Source organism: Dreissena polymorpha, chromosome 1, assembly GCF_020536995.1.
Source record: "Dreissena polymorpha isolate Duluth1 chromosome 1, UMN_Dpol_1.0, whole genome shotgun sequence".
Lineage (NCBI taxonomy): Eukaryota > Metazoa > Mollusca > Bivalvia > Myida > Dreissenidae > Dreissena > Dreissena polymorpha.
Window position 1 is genome coordinate 131,076,015 of NC_068355.1, and position 17,781 is coordinate 131,093,795.

Here is a 17,781-nt window from a genome sequence, read left to right on the forward strand (position 1 = left end):
TTTTATTTTTCTCCGGACAAAATTAAATTGAACAAGCGAAGTCTTTGAATACATATACCCCGCCAAATATAGTTTGTCTATGGATGGTTGCAAAGTCCTTGATAAATGGTACAATCCAAACAAAAATATGCATTGTAATTCAAATCCGCTCATTTATATATATACGCCCATGAAGTTTCATGTTGACATCTAATAGCGTATCTGAGAAATAGCCTAGAAAAACAAATCACACAAAACAATAAGGGCAATAACTCTTAGTAAAGAAATAAAGGGTTATGGTTCTTGCGCATGCTTCATCTTTCGATTGATTCCTACAAACTCATAACGTTTCATGTTGAAATGTAAAAACAGTAAAATCGTATCTGAAATAGAGCCCTGAAAATTTCCATCATACCATCTATACAAAGGACAATTACTCTTATTTATGAAAGTGAAGGGATATGGATCTTAACCATGGCACTTCTCCTCATAAATATCAATATATCCATGAAGTTTTATGCGGAACAATTGCATGGTTTCTGGTATATAGCCCTGAAAAATTACATCAAATAAACGAGAGAGCCTGAAAGGCCAAAAGTCACTCACCTGAGATACAAAGAAACTGACATGTGCAGCTAAAGTTATCATTGCATGTAGAACAAATGTTCTGGCCAAGATTCATGAAGAGTGACCTATTAATGTAACTTCGAGTTCTAACAAGGTTTTACTTTAGCCATATAAGGATAAATTCCCCGCCTCCTGGCGGCCTTGTTTTTCAACAGACCGGAACAATTGTTAAACTCGTACAAGATAGTATTAATTTAATTAAAACAAATATTCTGACCAAGTTTCATGAAGCTGGGACAATAAAGGTGGTCTCTAGAGTGTTAACAAGGTTTTACAATAACCATATAAAACCATACAAGGAAACATGCTCCCTTGCGGCAATGTTTTTCAACCAACCTGAACAATTTTCAAACTTCGTCAAGATATCATTGGGACAAATCTTTGGACCAAGTTTCATGAAGAACGAACAATAAATATGGCCTCCCGAGTGTTGACAAGGATTTACTATCGCCACATATTGAATAATGCCCCGTCGCCTGGCGGCGATGTTTTTCAACAGGCAAGAAATCTTTTCGAACTCATCCAAGATATCATAAGAACAAATGCTCTGAGCAAGTTTTATGAAGATCGGACTATATTTTTTACTTTCAGAGTGACAAAAAGTTTATACTATTGTCATATAAGGGAAAAATGCCCCGCCTTCTGGCGGCCATGTTTTTCAACCAACCGGAACCATTTTCAATCTTGTCCAATATATCATTGAGACAAGTCTTCCAGTCAAGTTTCATGATGGTCGAATAATATCATTGGGAGGAATCTTCTGATTAAGTTTCATAAAGATCGGGCAATAAATTTGACCTCTTGAGTGTTAACAAGTTAGTACAATAACCATATAGGTATCATTGGGACAAATAATCTGACAATGTTTCATGATGATTGGACAATAATTATGGCTTCTAGAGTGTTAACAAGGTTTTAGTATAGCTATATAAGGAACAAGAGATGTGTTTGTCAGAAACACAATGCCCCTTTGGCAGGTTTAGAAATTCTCTGCCTTTTAAAGCATGCTTCTTCCCTGGGATGGTATTTTTTTACTTTTGACCTTGAAGGATGGCCTTGACCTTTCACCACTCAAAATGTGCAGCTTCATGAGATACACATGCATGCCAAATATCAAGTTGCTTTCTTCAATATTGCAAAAGCTATGACCACTGTTAAAGATTTCGGACGGACACACAGACAAACAGACAGACAAACGGAATGACAGTTCAACTGCTATATGCCACCCTACCGGGGGCATAAAATTGCCACGCCCCCTTGGTGGCCATGTTTTTCCACCAACCAGAACAATTTTCGAACTCATTCAAGATATCATTGGAAAAAATCGTCTGACCAAGTTTCATGATGATCGGAAAATAAATATGGCCTCTAGAGTGTTAATAAGGTTTTACTAAAGCAATATATAGCCATATAAGGCAAAATGCCCTGCCCCCTGGTGGCCATGTTTTAAAAACAACCGGAACCATTTTCGAACTCCGTCAAGATATCATTGGGACAAATCTTCTCATCAAGTTTCATGAAGATCGGAAAATAAATGTGGCCTATAGAGAGTATACAAGGTTTTACTAAAGCCATTTAAGGAAAAATGCCCCGCCCACTGGCGGCAATATTTTTCAACCAACCGGCATCCTTTTTAAACTCGTCCAAGATATTATTGGGTTAAATCATTTTACCAAGTTTCATGAAGATCGGACAATTAATGTGGCCTCTAGAGTGTTAACAAGATTTTACTATAGCCATATATAGCCATATAAGGAAAAATGCCCCGACCCTTGGCAGCCATGTTTTAAGCAAACGCAACCATTTTGGAACTCATCCAAGATATCATTTGGAACAATCTTCTTACCAAGTTTCATGAAGATCAGAAAATAAATGTGGCCTCTAGATTGTAAACAAGGTTTATATATTGCAATAAAAGGAAAAATGCACCGCCCCCTGGCGGTCATGTTTTTCAATCAACCGGCATCATTTTTTAACTCGTCCAAGATATTGTTGGGATGAATCTTCTTACCAAGTTAAATGAAGATCGGATAATGAATGTGGCCACTATTTACTATAGTCATATATAGCCATATAAGGAAAAATGCCTCGCCCTTTGGCAGCTATGTTTCTCAAGCAAACGCAACCATTTTCTAACTCATCCAACATATCTTTTATACCAATCTCTGACTACATTTCATGAAGATCGGACAATAAATATGGCCTCTAGTGTGTTAACAAGGTTTTACTAAAGCCATATATAGCCATATAAGAAAAAATGCCCCGCCCCCTGGTGGTCATGTTTTTATAGCAACCGAAACCATTTTCGAACTCATCCAAGATATTATTGAGATCAATCTTCTGACCACATTTCATGAAGATTGGACAATAAATGTGGCCTCTAGAGTGTTAACAAGGCAAATGTTGACGCCGCATGCCGCACGACGGACAAAAGGCGATCACAAAAGCTCATCATGAGCACATTGTTCTCGGGTAAGCTAAAAAAAACACACCAGTTTTTTATGCGGTTATTGTGTCTTATTCCATTAAAACAAATCTGCACTAATTCATATAAATATAACTTGCGAACCATAGTAAGGGTGCCAATATACTACAGGAATCAATGTCCGGGTCGTCCGAAATTTTTTAGGAAGCCATTCCCGAGCTGTCAAAATAATTTAGAAACTAATGTCCGTGTGGTCAACATAATGTATGAACAAATATCCACCAGTGTCAAAATGAGCACAGGAACGATTGTCGTCAGAACAAATGCCTAATCTTGGAATAAAGAATAGACTCGGACTCAATAAATTATGGCAAGCGAATTGCACATTAAGGTCTTAAACCACGGTATAACTGTTAACTAGATAGTAAAGAGACTTTGAACCCGGGTTCAACGTGCCGTTTGCACATTAATTCCTTAAACCCGGGTTCAAGACTTTGAACCGCGGTTCATAGTCTCTTTACTCTATAGTTAAGAAACGACCAATGAAATCGTGTCATTTGCCTTCTAATTGTGGTTTAAGCTCCGCTGATTTGTTGTCTCTGAGTTATGTAGATAAGAGATTTGTATCTTTTTTTTAGAGATACTTTGAACCGTGGTTCAACTCTTGAGCTCGGGTTTAAGGAATAAATGTGTTAACCACAGTTCAAAGTCCCTTAACCCTATAGTTAAGAAAACTTTTGAACTCGGGTTTAAGGAATTAATTTGCAAACGGCACTTTGAAGTCGGGTTCAAAGTTTCTTAACTATGTAATTTACTGTTAAATAATTAATGTGCATTCCGCGCCTCTTAACCGCAGTTTAAGACTTTGAACTGCAGTTCAAAGTATCTTTACCCTTTAGTTAAGACATGTATCATACGCTGTTTTTCATATAATTTTATGTGTAATAAGGTTTTCCATTGTTTTACATTATCGGTAACGGGATCTTTATTATCGTATTATAAATTCTTAATAATTGATAATTATGTCCATTCTTCGATTTTCAGTCTTAACAAATATTATTTCTACCACAGTTCAACTTCAATTAGCGTTAAGCGCTGACACTCTTTGACGTATGAGAGATGTAAATAATTAAATAAGTCGGTGATGTAAACATCCCATTTTATTCTCTGAAAATAATCAGAACACGCACAATTAATTTATTAAAACAGTAAAAATATTTGCATGCACAGCTATTATTTATTATAATCATTATAAATTAATACATCATAAAGAATATTATACAATTTCACTAACATTTTTCAAACATTAACATTGTTCTTTCAAATCACAAAATAAAGAAATTAGTAATTTATGAGAAAACAGTACTATTAGTTGTTCTAATATAATTCTTATAAAATAGCGACAATCATAAATGCACAATATATATTATTTTTGATATCTTTATTAACATCTTTATTAAATACCCCAAATTGAATGCAATCAAAACGAATGAAAATAGCGAACAATAATTTAAGTATGAATATATTTATTTGCAGCAAACAGTAATTTAAGCTAGAAAATAAATAAATAGTAACACCTTACCTGAAACATATCAGAAAGCACGCACAATGGCAAGTTCGCCGTGCGTGGTTCTTTAAATATTCTTTCAAGGGCAACTTCTTGAAATCCGATCAGGCATTTTGCCAAATACGTATTCCACGTGATCCCACGTGGTCGCACGTGACACGTTTATTTACTTACTTCCTCATATTTATTCGGGTCAAAACCGTTGACCCTAAGTCACGGAACTTTCCCAAATCTCCGGACTTTTCCCTCCTTGTTCCTTACTTGGAAAACAAATTAGATTGAAATGTGTTACTCATTCTCTATCTTACTAGACTGTTTCGTTCATTCATAAGTACACCAAGATAGATTCCTAACTTGTAAGAATCAATATGTGGTTGACTGAGTACAACAGATGAATATTGGTTTACTGTAATTTTTTCTTTACATATTTTTTATTAATATGTTTATTTATTTATTTATTTATTCTATCTTCTGATTCTATGTGTTAATGTATTAAATATTTTTACAACTTCATGAATTTAATGTATGATGTGACTTGAACATGGAAAATATGCTAACAAAATGCGAAGTGCATTTGAAAACCCGAGTCTTAACGCAATGTGTAAAACTGTTATTACTTTGATAAATTATTTTCAGAAAATGGACTGCACAATTCCTTACATAAAATTAAGCATTTCTAACATAATACAATAGCTATTTTAAGATTGTGTTAATTGAAATGTATTAAAACTATGTTAATTAGGATTAAATATAATTATTAAATAAGTAAAAATGAAAATTTAGACATTACAATTATTTCATAAGATCGTGATTTTAATTGGATAACATCTTCCCCTCCTTCTTTTAATTAGAATTCCTATTCTAATATATGAGCTGTTTAAATTTAACTGCTTTTGAAAACAATCCCAAAACATTTAAGTGTATAATATGAAAGCATGCATACATTAATCTAACTAGTCTAACAAAAATCGAAACAGATGTAATATGTAGATAATACAAAAAGAATTCGTAAACACACTATGCATTGAATGAATGTTACTATATAATTGAATCAACAATAAGGTTGCATAACAAATACAACATAATTATGTGTCAATAATTACAAAAGTTATTTGAAGCATAAATGTAAATGTAAATAAACATTTTCTATAATTGCTAAAATGTCTATCTAATGTCTGAAATTATACATATACTTTTGTAATATTATAAAACCACCTCTTGATAATTACTGGAATACGATAATGATGATTAAGTTTACTTTCTAAGTTGCTATCATATTATTTATATGTTCCGTAATTAAATTTCTATCATTTGATTTATAATATAACACAATATGTATGTCAAATGAATAAATAATAAAAAATAAAATCATTCTTACAACAACAAAAATATATACAATTTATACACACGGGTTAACAATTTTGCAAAAGGCTCCAGTCGAATGGTTTACGATAATGAAGACACAATTTCCAAATTATGAACTTGTTTTGGAGAATTTGAGAATCACAAAAGGAATGATGTGGTCTATTACAACAACGAGTTCGTACTATTACATGGAAATTTAAGCTATCAATTTTCCTGAATTTTTTGCTATGGGGATAAAGACCTTGGATTTTTATGAATTTTTCTTTGCAATTTTTTAAGGATTCGTTACAAACTCGGAAATATGTGTCGTCAAAATCGAAAGGAATCGATTGGCATTTAAGGGATTTTTGGTAAAAGTGAAAATGTTGATTCATTAATGTATTGATTTGTTTAAGATCTGCATTTAAGATGTCTGTAATGGAAAAATCATATAAAGAGGGAGGTAGAAATTTTGATCGAATAAATCTTTCGTATGCTATGATGGAAATTTGGGATTCTAACCCAAACCTAAAAATACTTTCTTGGCAAATCTTAAAGTATAGGGGTGGGTTTCAGGAAGTAAATGGTCGAGCATTTGAAGATAGAGTATATTTATGTCGAAGTAGTTTATAGCAAAAATTGAGCTTGAAAATGAAATGTTGGAATTGTTTAACATGTGCGAAAATAGTAACTTTTTAGTACGTCTATGGACTTTTCTTAATTTGGGAAAAGTTTTCAAAAAGTATTTTATGTGATGCAGTTGATGGTGATCCAAAGGGAGGGAAATGTGTAAATTATAAGAGGAGTTGCCATTGTACTTAAATAATAATTTGAAATAATACGAGTACAATATAAACAAGAGCACCGCCTTGCGGGTGCAGACAGCTCATCTATTTTATTTTTAAAGGTGAAGGGACTCTCATTTTCAATCACAAAGGAGGGAGGGGTGGAGTGAAGAGGGGTGTATAGTGTGGGGTTGTGGACATTTATTACATTTTCTTCAAAAAAAGCGAAAAAAAAAAAAAAAAAAAAATCGGGGGCGGGGGGGGAGGGGTGGGGGGGGGGCGGGGGGGGTGGGGGGGGGGGGGGGGCGGGGGGGGGGGGGATTTTTTGGGTGCGCTGGTTGGACGGTATTTCAAACATAACCGTTTAAAAAACAAATTGGGGGGGGTGGGGTATAGTGTGAGGGTGTGGTGGTAATTTGTGAGATGATCTTAAAAAAAAATAAAAAATAAATAAATAAAAATTGGGGGGGGGGATGGGGTGGGGGGGGGGTGGGGGTATAGTGTGAGGGGGGGGTGGTCATTTGTGAGATGATCTTAAAAAAAAAAAAAAATAGGGGGGGGGAGGTGGGGGGGAGGGGGGGAGGGGGGGAGGGCACGGGGGACGGTTTGGGTGGAGTCTATTGTGGTATGTCAGGTAAGAGTAGTTTTGTCAAAGTATCAATCAAATCTAATCATAAATAAAGAAGTTATGGCAATTTTAGCAAAATTTAATAATTTGACCTTGAGAGTCAAGGTCATTCAAAGGTCAAGGTAAAATTCAACTTGCCAGGTACAGTAACCTCATGATAGCATGAAAGTATTTGAAGTTTGAAAGCAATAGCCTTGATACTTAAGAAGTAAAGTGGATCGAAACACAAAATTTAACCATATATTAAAAGTTAATAAGTCAAAAAAGGGCCATAATTCCGTAACAATGACAACCAGAGTTATGCAACTTGTCCTTTTACTGTACCCTTATGATAGTTTTTGAGTGTTCCAAGTATGAAAGCAATATCTATGATACTTTAAGGGTAAAATGGACCAAAACATAAATCTTAACCAAATTTTCAATTTTCTAAGTATAAAGGGCCCATAATTCCGTCCAAATGCCAGTCAGAGTTACATAACTTTGCCTGCACGGTCCCCTTATGATAGTTAATAAGTGTTGCAAGTATGAAAGCAATAGCTTTGATACTGTAGGAATAAAGTGGACCTAAACACAAAACTTAATCAAATTTTCAATTTTCTAAGTATAAAAAGGGCACATAATTCTGTCAAAATGCCAGTCAGAGTTACATTACTTTGCCTGCACAGTCCCCTTATGAAAGTTAGTAAGTGTTGCAAGTATGAAAGCAATAGCTTTGATGCTTAAGGAATAAAATGGACCTAAACACAAAACTTAACCAAAATTTTCAATTTTCTAAGTATAAAAAGGGCACATAATTCTGTCAAAATGCATGCCAGAGTTATCTAACTTTGCCTGCCCAGTCCCCTCATGATAGTAAGTAAGTGTAACAAGTTTGAATGCAATAGCATTGATACTCACTGAGAAAAGTGGACCTAAACGCAAAACTTAACCAAAATTTTCAATTTTCTAAGTATAAAAAGGGCACATAATTCTGTCAAAATGCACGCCAGAGTTATCTAACTTTGCCTGCCCAGTCCCCTCATGATAGTAAGTAAGTGTACCAAGTTTGAATGCAATAGCATTGATACTTTCTGAGAAAAGTGGACCTAAACGCAAAACTTAACCGGACGCCAACGCCAACGCCGACGCCGACGCCAAGGTGATGACAATAGCTGATAATTTTTTTTCAAAAAATAGATGAGCTAAAAATGAAATGTTAATAACAATGTCCATTTTAATGAAAATAATGAAATGTAAAATTGACAATAGGGAACCAAAAATGTAGCGATAAAATGATTTTATATGTACAATAGGATATTAATGAAAATACAAATCTAATAATGCTAAAATGTGCACTCTATATATTATACAATTATAAAATACACACTATATTTATATGAATAATGTATTGTCGTGTGCACCTGAAATGAGAACAGCAAAAGTATGTGGGTTTTTTTTGTTTGTTTTTTAAACATGAAGCATGTATGTAATGAATAAAATGAAAGTATGTAACGATTGACATCTAATATGAGAAAAACATGTAAATTGTAGTATTTAATAATGAAGATTAAATCAATTCATTTCAATAATATGCAGAGTATTTATAATGGTTAAATGGAAAAAATAAAATCTAGCATTGAATAATTGATATCAAAGTTGAAATCCATGCACAATTTGACATCAAAGTTATAAAATATTCAAACATTATGATAATAATCAATGAAATAAAACAAAGTGCTTACTAATGCTATTCCATTTTATTATTTTTTTTGTAAGAAGTTGAATTTCGGTTAAGTACGTTCCTTAATTCCGTTATGGACCAAGAACAGTTCAGTGTGATAGTTTGTGTTGAGCATTTGTCAATTGACAGAGCAGATGGTATTTCCATTATTACATGTCCTGTAGTGTTCCGAAACGAAATTTCCGAAGTGTTAATGAGCAGTTTTGGAAACAATCCAAAGCGTATGCTGTTTATGTTCAGTGTGACAGGTAAGTCAATGATCCATTCTGATCGACAAGAAACCGAACTTACGATGTTAATATCAATACAATTTAATTCATTTGATATATGTAAAATCAAAAGAGTGCCACGTTGTCGTTTGAATATTTGCAATTTGCGAAGGATTGTTATTAGCAAGAGAACGTGAATCATGGCCAGAAAGACAAGATACTGTTCATATTTCAGAGACTCATTAAGATTGTTGGCAAATTCCTGAAGTGGTGGTAGCGTGGTGGGATTGTCGTATTTAAGATGTTGTGCCGCTGTTGGTTTTATTAGTGTAATTGCAGTTAATAGAATGCGAATTTTTCGCGAAAGAAATATCAACATGAGCGTGTTTCCGATTGTGAGTAATATACTTATGATTGAAATTATATCAAAAGTGGATAAACCTGATTCAATTGAGATTTCACCGTTAAGCATTGCTTCTGTTAGGCTATGGTAATCAATTTGGTTTTTCTTTGCTCTTTTCACAAAGGTTTGCATGTCAATTTCTAATTTGTGCGACCGAGTTAATATATCCTGTGTGTTTTGATCGAAAGTTTTAAATACCGGTAATAATACATTGATTGGATCATTATACGAGATGTTTTTCATCAATTTATCCAAAACCGTATTATTAAAGAATTGTTGGAGTAACGGTACGTTAATTGGATATATTTGGTCGACAGAAGTATCGTTTGTCAAACATTTGGTGAACTGCTCATCAATACGTTGACTTTGTGAGACTAGTTTATATGCACATGGTACATCGATAATGCAGTACTTACAATAATCTATTGTTTTAGAATGATTTACACATTCTAATTTTAAATTTGATTGCATGTATGCAAGTACCTTAGAACTATTTAAAATTCTCAGCTCTGGTTTCAAGACATTTCTTACTATCTTATATCCACATATATCTTTAGTTTTTGCATTGTCCCCGTGTTTCAAGAGTTCTACGAAACAATTCGTATTGCAATCGATTTCAAATATAACATTCTGCTTACATAAAATTGTTGAACCTGCTGTCAAACAGTCTCTCAAGAATGATTCATCAAGAAATGTGAATAATAGGTCTTTTCCATTATAAATTAAATACCGCGGGTTTGATGTGAATTCATTAGCATCTTTGTTTCTTTAATATCATTGTCAAGAGGAATTGGAAAGAAATTTAATTCGTTATCCAAGCTGTTTGTCAGTGGAAACAATACCATTATGTATATCGAATTATTGTTGCGTCCATAAATAAATTCAGCATGATTGTAGTAGAATGCCAATTCAGTGCTGACCAATTTATGAGTCGGATAGTTGATTTTTAGCGACAAAGCTTTGCCTCTTAACGTTTGCGACATTAGTTCGGGGTCTATTATATAAATCGACAATTTACGATTGCTCAGTGATTCAATTCCTATTGCTAGCCTATCAAACTGTGACCTTATTTTGATCATTTTATCATTTACATCTAGTACTAACTTTTCGGCAGTTGTATGTTTATTTGACACAGATTCCATTTCGTCTACAATTTTATGCCTGACTGCTGAAGCATTCGCAACGAATTCGTCGAATAATTTCATATGCTCATGAACACTAGTTGCAAATGATGACATTGCACCAAATTCTTGCGTAAATGTATTTGTTAAGAGATTAACTCTTTGCGCCTATTTGTTTGCATGATCGCATAATCGATTAAGTTGTTACGTTGTAGCAATGCAAAAAAGAGTTGAACTTAATTCTCCTATAAAGGGAAGTAAGGGTTGGGACTCACGTGTTTTCCGTTTATCTGAGATTGTAGGAATCATGCTACAAAATTTTTGTAAATAAGATTGTAAATCACGTTCCATTTAAATCCTTAGAGTGTTGAATTCGACGCTAATGGTACATCCTTTTTCGTAGTCTCTACACAATGAATAATTTCTACCAATGTCACTATCGAAATGATAGTCCGGCATATCAAATCGAAAAGTATGCGCCCATTCATTATTCACGAAGTTAATTGTTTTTGGATCTTAGAACTTAACGCCATGGCTCATCAGCAATTGTTCGCCCTGCGCTCCCACAAGTGACAGGAAAAGTATAATGAATCGTGTGACCAACATCTTGCCTAATTGAAAAAAGAATTTAAGATTTAATTTGTTTATCATTTTACCGTTTTTCTTTTGTGATTTTTCTTTAGAGATTTATTTATATAAAATTGTTTAATAAGTGCTTCTGATGTATCTACGTCTTTTGCCCGACTGTTCTTATACTTTTTATTTGTCCATTTTATCTAATATTGTCTTTGATTATCTTTAATTCTGGTTTTTAAAATTTTGTCAGCTTTGTACCATTTCTTGCTTGAATTTTCTGGTGGAATATTATTTTGATTAATTGTATTTTGTTTGTCAGTTGCCGTTATATTTGGCTGTGTATTGTCGGTAACGTTTTGCGGATTGATTTGATTTTCTGTATTATCGTTAGTTTCGTTTTCACGGAATTTGAATGTTTGAGATAAATCACGTAAATCCTTCTCATCATGGTTTCTACGTAATCTTTTGATATTAATCGGAACTTTTAACTCTTTGTTTGAATATCGTTCTCTCAAAATGTATGTGCCATTTTGTAATATTTTGGTTATATAATAGGGTTGCTCTATTCGTTAAGCCTTGTACTATGTAAAAAGGGTGCTCAAAGCACGTGTTGCCAATTAGCATTGTGAGGTTAATGACCCCCTCTACATGTACAAATTATCAGAAACCGCGGTCTTGACATTAAGGTTAGATAGTTGGCATTCACTTATCGTAAAATTTGTGGAGGCGAAGAAATATTTGCTTATTACAGAAATATTACTACCCGAATCCAAAAGAATGTTTCTTTTGACATCTGCGATTGTTCCTGGTAAAGAATTATGGGAAAATGCGGATACAACCTTTAAAGCTAATATTTTACGTTTAGATTTAATACTTTGAGTTGTATTATTTTTAATACTAGTTTTATTATTTTTATTTTTATTACTTTTATTTTGAGTCGTATGCGTACTTTTGTTAATAAGACCGTTTTTCCTATTTAGCTCATGTTTTACTTAAAATTTTGAATTGTTTGTGATAGTAAAAGGGTACCTACTGCTCTGTCTTTCCCATCATTTTTTAGTTAGAAAACACATTGATTAAAAGTGATTGAATTGTTGGCAATTGTTGCATCCTTTATTGAATGCGAAACAGTTTCGACCCCATCTACAAGAATCGTATCCGCATTTGGGACAAATTTGGTTTTGTGGATTTTGTCTGTTTACTTGTAAACGTGGGTTAGATACGGATCTATCGACTATTCGCGGTCTTTGATAATCTAACGGTATTCGTATCCTATAATTTTGGTTTTGTCGCGGTTGAAATTGTTGATAACGGCCGTAAGGGGCAGGTGGCATTTGATTTTGAAACATATGTTGTTGAGCATAAGAATTTTCTACCGGTATATTTGGTATTGGGGTTGATTGTAAAGTATTAATTTCCTTAATTTTAATGTCCGTTTTTAAAATTTTAATCTCTTCCTATAACGTTTGACATTTTGTGTCAATAGCATTGACTGAAAATGACGTTGTCATGTCACAGAGTTTACAGTATTTGGCCAGCTCTGACAGTGATTCCGGCTGTCTTAAAATAACATCTTTCTTCATACTGTCTCTTAATCCATTGACAAGCAAGCTCTCGAGAACTTTTTCTTCTAGGCCTTGTACACCAGTGGAAATTTTTAATGCTCTCGAGATATAATCATCGCATGATTCGTTTTCTCTTTGTTTAATAGCAATTAGATGATATTCTAATTCTTTAGTCTGAAAACGTTTTGCAAGCGCTTTGGTGAGTTCTTGATAATTAGATTTAATATCTTCGGTCAGATTATTGTAAAAATTCTCTGCTTGGTCGGACAAGTAAAATGGAAGAACATTAGCATATTCACCCCTATCAATGTTATTCATGCAACAGAATTTCTGAAATTTTGCCAGAAACGCTGGTAAACTGTCATAGTCTCTACCTGTAAAGCAAGCTAACTTAATTATGTTTGGCTTAAACATTGTACCTCTTGTGTCCGAAGCTTGCGTGGTGTGGAAATTGTTTGTCGGTCGTTCCCCATCTGCTTGAGATTGGCCCGGTGCGGAAGGCGTCTGCCTACGTAAGTTAATATTGTCACTATTAGCACTTTGCGATGGAAAATTAGCACTATTAACACTAGGCGATGGGGTAATTAAGAAAAAGTTAGGTCTCTGCAAAATAACACTGGAAATTGGATCCTGTAGTCGTTTCTCGGAAAGGCACTGAAAATTACCATATGGCGGTGGTACTGGGTCGTACCGGAAATTCGATAATGGCTCGATCAGCGATTCCTTTGTCGGGTCCTGCGTTAATGGCTGGAGTGTTGTTTCTCGGGTTTCTTCGGCGTCTGAAGCATCAGATTGTAATGGGTGACTTTGAAATGGACTGTCATGTATTGTTACTCTTCTGATTGTTTTGATAGAATTTAATTATTTATGAAAATCTGAACGTAATTGTTTTTTACGACGTTTTTCACTTGCAACAAAATCTCTGGGAGTTTGTAAATAAGGTTTTGACTCACTTGTTGATGTTGGTTTTGGAGTTTCTTGTTTTGGTATGGTTGTAGTTGGTGGTTGAGATGGTTGCTTCGGAACTGTCGTATGATTATCGTCAGGCGGGGATGCTGGCGGCGTCAATTGTGGTGGTAGAGTGGCTGATAGGCGAGAACGTAAATTGTAGTGAGACATCTTGAAACATTTCTGACGATTTTTGTTGTGGAAAATGTTATTGTAAAGGAATTAAACTTTAAAACCGTATTCTCCACTAGATATCGTACGTGCTTTTCCTATAAGTTATGTTCCTTGCGGTTTTCATCATTTCCATTTGATATAATGGGTAACGGGATCTTCATTTACGTACGATACATTATTTAAGTTCTTAGTAATTAACAGTTCTATTCGTTCTTTGATTTATGGTCTTAACGAATGTTGTTTCTGCCATATTTCAATTTCAATTAGCGTTTAACGCTACCATTCTTTGAGTTTTAAGAAATGTAAATAATTAAGGATGTCGGTGAAGTAAACAGCCCATTTTATTCTGAAAGAATATCAAAAAAAACAGAACTTATGTATTAAAACAAGATAAATATTTGCATGCACAGATATCATTTATGATAAACACATACATATGTAACGATATTTATTCTTATTATATATTAATAAATTATACAGAATATTTTTCAATCTCACTAACAGTTTTCAGGCATTAACATTGTTTTATCAAATCATGAAATAAAGAAATTATTTATTTATGAGAAAACAGTATTATTAGTTTTACTAATATGATACTTATACAATAGTAATTATCATAAATACACAATATATAATTATTCGGATATTGTGCAGCCAAACAACTTTCCTAAATACCCTACATTGAATGTAACTAAAACAAATTGAAGTAGCAAACAATAATTTAAGTATGAATATATTTATTTGCAGCAAACAATAATTTAGGTTTGAAAATAAATAAGTAATAACATCTCACCTGTAAGAATATCCGAAAATACAGTACTTGAATCGCGCACAGCATTTTCTTAAATATTCTTTCGGTGGCTGTTTTTTAAAATTTGATCAGACTTTTCCAAATACGTTTCCCTCGTGATCCCAGGTGGTCTCACGTGGTACACTTATTCACCTACTTTTTTATGTTTATTCGGGTCAAGACTGTTAACCCTTAGTCATGGAACTTTCTCAAAGCTTCGACTGTGTACTTTTATGTTCCAAATTTGGGAAACAATTTAGGTTGGAATGTGCTACTCGCTCTCTTAGCTTACTAAGCTGTTTTCTTATTGTACATCAAGGTAGTTTTCAATATGTTAGAGTTTGTAGCTCACCTGGCACAAAATGTGTTGTGTCGGAAACCCGGGCTTAATGCACAATTTCTTAAGTATTTCTAACAATATACAATAGTTATTCTAAACAATATGCAATAGTTATTTTAAACAATATGCAATAGTTATTTTAAACAATATGCAATAGTAATTATAAAATTTTGTTAATTGAAATTAATTAAAACTTTATTAATTATGATTAATTAAAATAATTAAATAAGTAAAAATGAAAATTTAGATATTACAAATATTTCATAAGATTATGATTTTAATTGGATTACAATACAATTCCTCTAGGCTTCTACTCTTTATTTACAACCAATGCAAAACTGAAATGCAATTTATGTGAAGTTTACTCTCAAATACAAGCTGCATTTAATATCATTAGTATCGCAAATAGTTGGATTCAAGTACATTTTCTCTTTCTCTTGAATTCCTGAACAAAGTATATCTGTCATATGTGTACATGTGGACGCGATAGTTTTTTGTCAATAAATGTACAACGGTTAATGTGGAGAATATTTCAATTTATTTTTTAATGATCAATATAATTGAATTTTGACAACAGTTGTTGCCTAAGCTGTAAAGGATATTTTTATGTACATATCTTTACTTTTTCTTCTTGATATTCATAATATGCACTGGGACTTTGTGATAGTTATAAGTTAAATAATAGCCATATTGAGTATGTTCAATCAGGCATCACTGTACTTAAAGCTAAGAAATATGAAATATCACGCCCATTAAATATATATATATTATATAAACCTCTCTTGGAAATATAATTACATAATTTTGCCATTTCAAGAGCTTGCTTCAATTTTGTAATCTGTTCTTTTTATGTAGTCAGCTGATTTTTATAGGTAAATAAATGCCAGACAGATGTATTTATGTGTTTATCTATATTGATACCACTGTATAGCAATTGCTGTTCCCTGCTGTTCCCTGCAAAGGGCTGTAAACAAGGGGTTAGGCATCAAGCAACTGTCAGAGATAATGAGGTACCTGCTGTGGCTAATGGTTATTTCATTGGTCTGCGGTCATTAAATTACATTCAACAAAATGTGTGTAAGTGGCCAGCACAGGAATTTGGGGCCTGACTCTAAACTGGATAGCAACTTGTAGTGCTAGGCACGAAATGGAATACACGTGTAATGCAGTGCATAGCGAATTTAGATTTACTAAACAGAATTGTCGAAACCAGCCAGATATAATTGATATATATTAAAGCATAACATTTGTTCTTGTATTAAGTTCTGTACGATAGTCATTAGAAGGTTCATGTTTGACTTGTTGTGAATTATAGTATACAATGTCCCGTGTATTCGTGTACACATTAAGTGATGCTTTCCATCAAAATATCAATATTTGGTGTGGAATATTTTATTATTTTTTATTAAATAATTAAAAAAATTATCAAAAGCATACAAATCAACTCTTTATGTTTCCAAAAACACAGCAACATGCAATATGTACATTCATATATAATTATTGTAATCGCATAGATCTAACTACACAGCTTCACAGAGTTCAACTTCATGCTAATTGCATTCTGCATTATTTAAAAATACTATTACATGACTATACATCATTATATCTGTTACTATTATATTTCTTGTTTATTATAATATTTCTTAATTAAGTTAAGATGAAAACAACAAACACAAAAATGTCTCACCCGTAGTGTCAATGCCAAAGTAAGATTGCATACTCGCGGATGAAGTGTTGATATGTCGGATAAATAGAGAGCACGTGTTACCCAGTAAGCCGTCCGTGTGTTATTTTTGAACTCAGCGCAACGGGTTATTTCGCTAATGTACATATGTGTCTGCTCACCATGGATCAGCAGACGATTTATTCCATATGCCCATCTTTCAGATTAGTGGCGTAGCTAGCATTTTGTGAGCTGTAGGCCAGAATATGATACACAAAAACGGGGGGTCCTAGGGTCCTCCCCCTTAAGTTTAAATCCTATAACGCCTGTGGTGAGATTTAAAGCATATCTAGACAAAATAATAAGATAAGAAAATGTAAGACTTTGGCCTGTTTTTCTTTGATATTTTACTGTCTTATCTCAATGTCAGAGAACTAAATACTGTTTTTGTTCGGCATCAAGGGACCGAACCGACCCGGATTCAGTCAATTGATACGTGGGCAAGTGCGCCATTGTAAATTTCCGCGGTCATAAACATCATTCAGAATGTTTCTTAAAAATCCAACAATAATCGGTTACAACTTACTGTAGTGTTGAAAGGGAGACAAGTAGATCTATATGTAGATCGATGTAAACGTGTAACAGCAAGTTACGTGAAAAGAAGCGAGCTAGAATATATGCACATAGAAAGAAGTAGAGTTGATAATTGGAAGATATGTCCTTTGAACACGACCAGAATCCATTGTCTGAGGATTATGTCAATATGAAATGCAGATTTCTAAAACATCACCCTTTCAAAGTCAACATTTAAATACGTTTTTCGAAGATGATTTTTTGTTTCATGTTTCTAAAGAAATGTAGGCCCGCGCCAGCTGTGCCTAATAGCAGCTACGCCCCTGCAGATAAGTCCGGAGATA

General features: G+C 33.6%; 1 protein-coding gene across 1 annotated transcript; it reads right to left on the reverse strand.

Annotated features, from left to right (window-relative positions):
- Positions 1 to 273: 273 nt before the first annotated feature.
- LOC127851797 (mucin-2-like) lies at positions 274 to 17,074 on the reverse strand. Its single transcript, XM_052385711.1, has 5 exons — positions 16,889 to 17,074; positions 13,903 to 14,034; positions 13,615 to 13,728; positions 13,369 to 13,457; positions 274 to 375 (listed from the first exon to the last, which is right to left on the reverse strand). The coding sequence occupies exons 1-5, from the start codon at positions 16,917 to 16,919 to the stop codon at positions 274 to 276; spliced, it is 468 nt and encodes a 155-aa protein (XP_052241671.1). The 5' UTR covers positions 16,920 to 17,074.
- Between the last annotated feature and the right edge of the window lie 707 nt (positions 17,075 to 17,781).

Coding starts and splice junctions, on each gene's coding strand:
- LOC127851797 (XM_052385711.1), bottom strand. CDS start 16,919: ATGCAATCTTACTTTGGCATTGACACTACGG. Junction 13,729..13,902: donor TCCAAAACCAACATCAACAA/GTGAGTCAAAAC, acceptor CTGATGCTTCAG/ACGCCGAAGAAACCCGAGAA. Junction 376..13,368: donor GCAAGCTTCGGACACAAGAG/GTACAATGTTTA, acceptor GGAAATTTTCAG/GGCTCTATTTCAGATACGAT.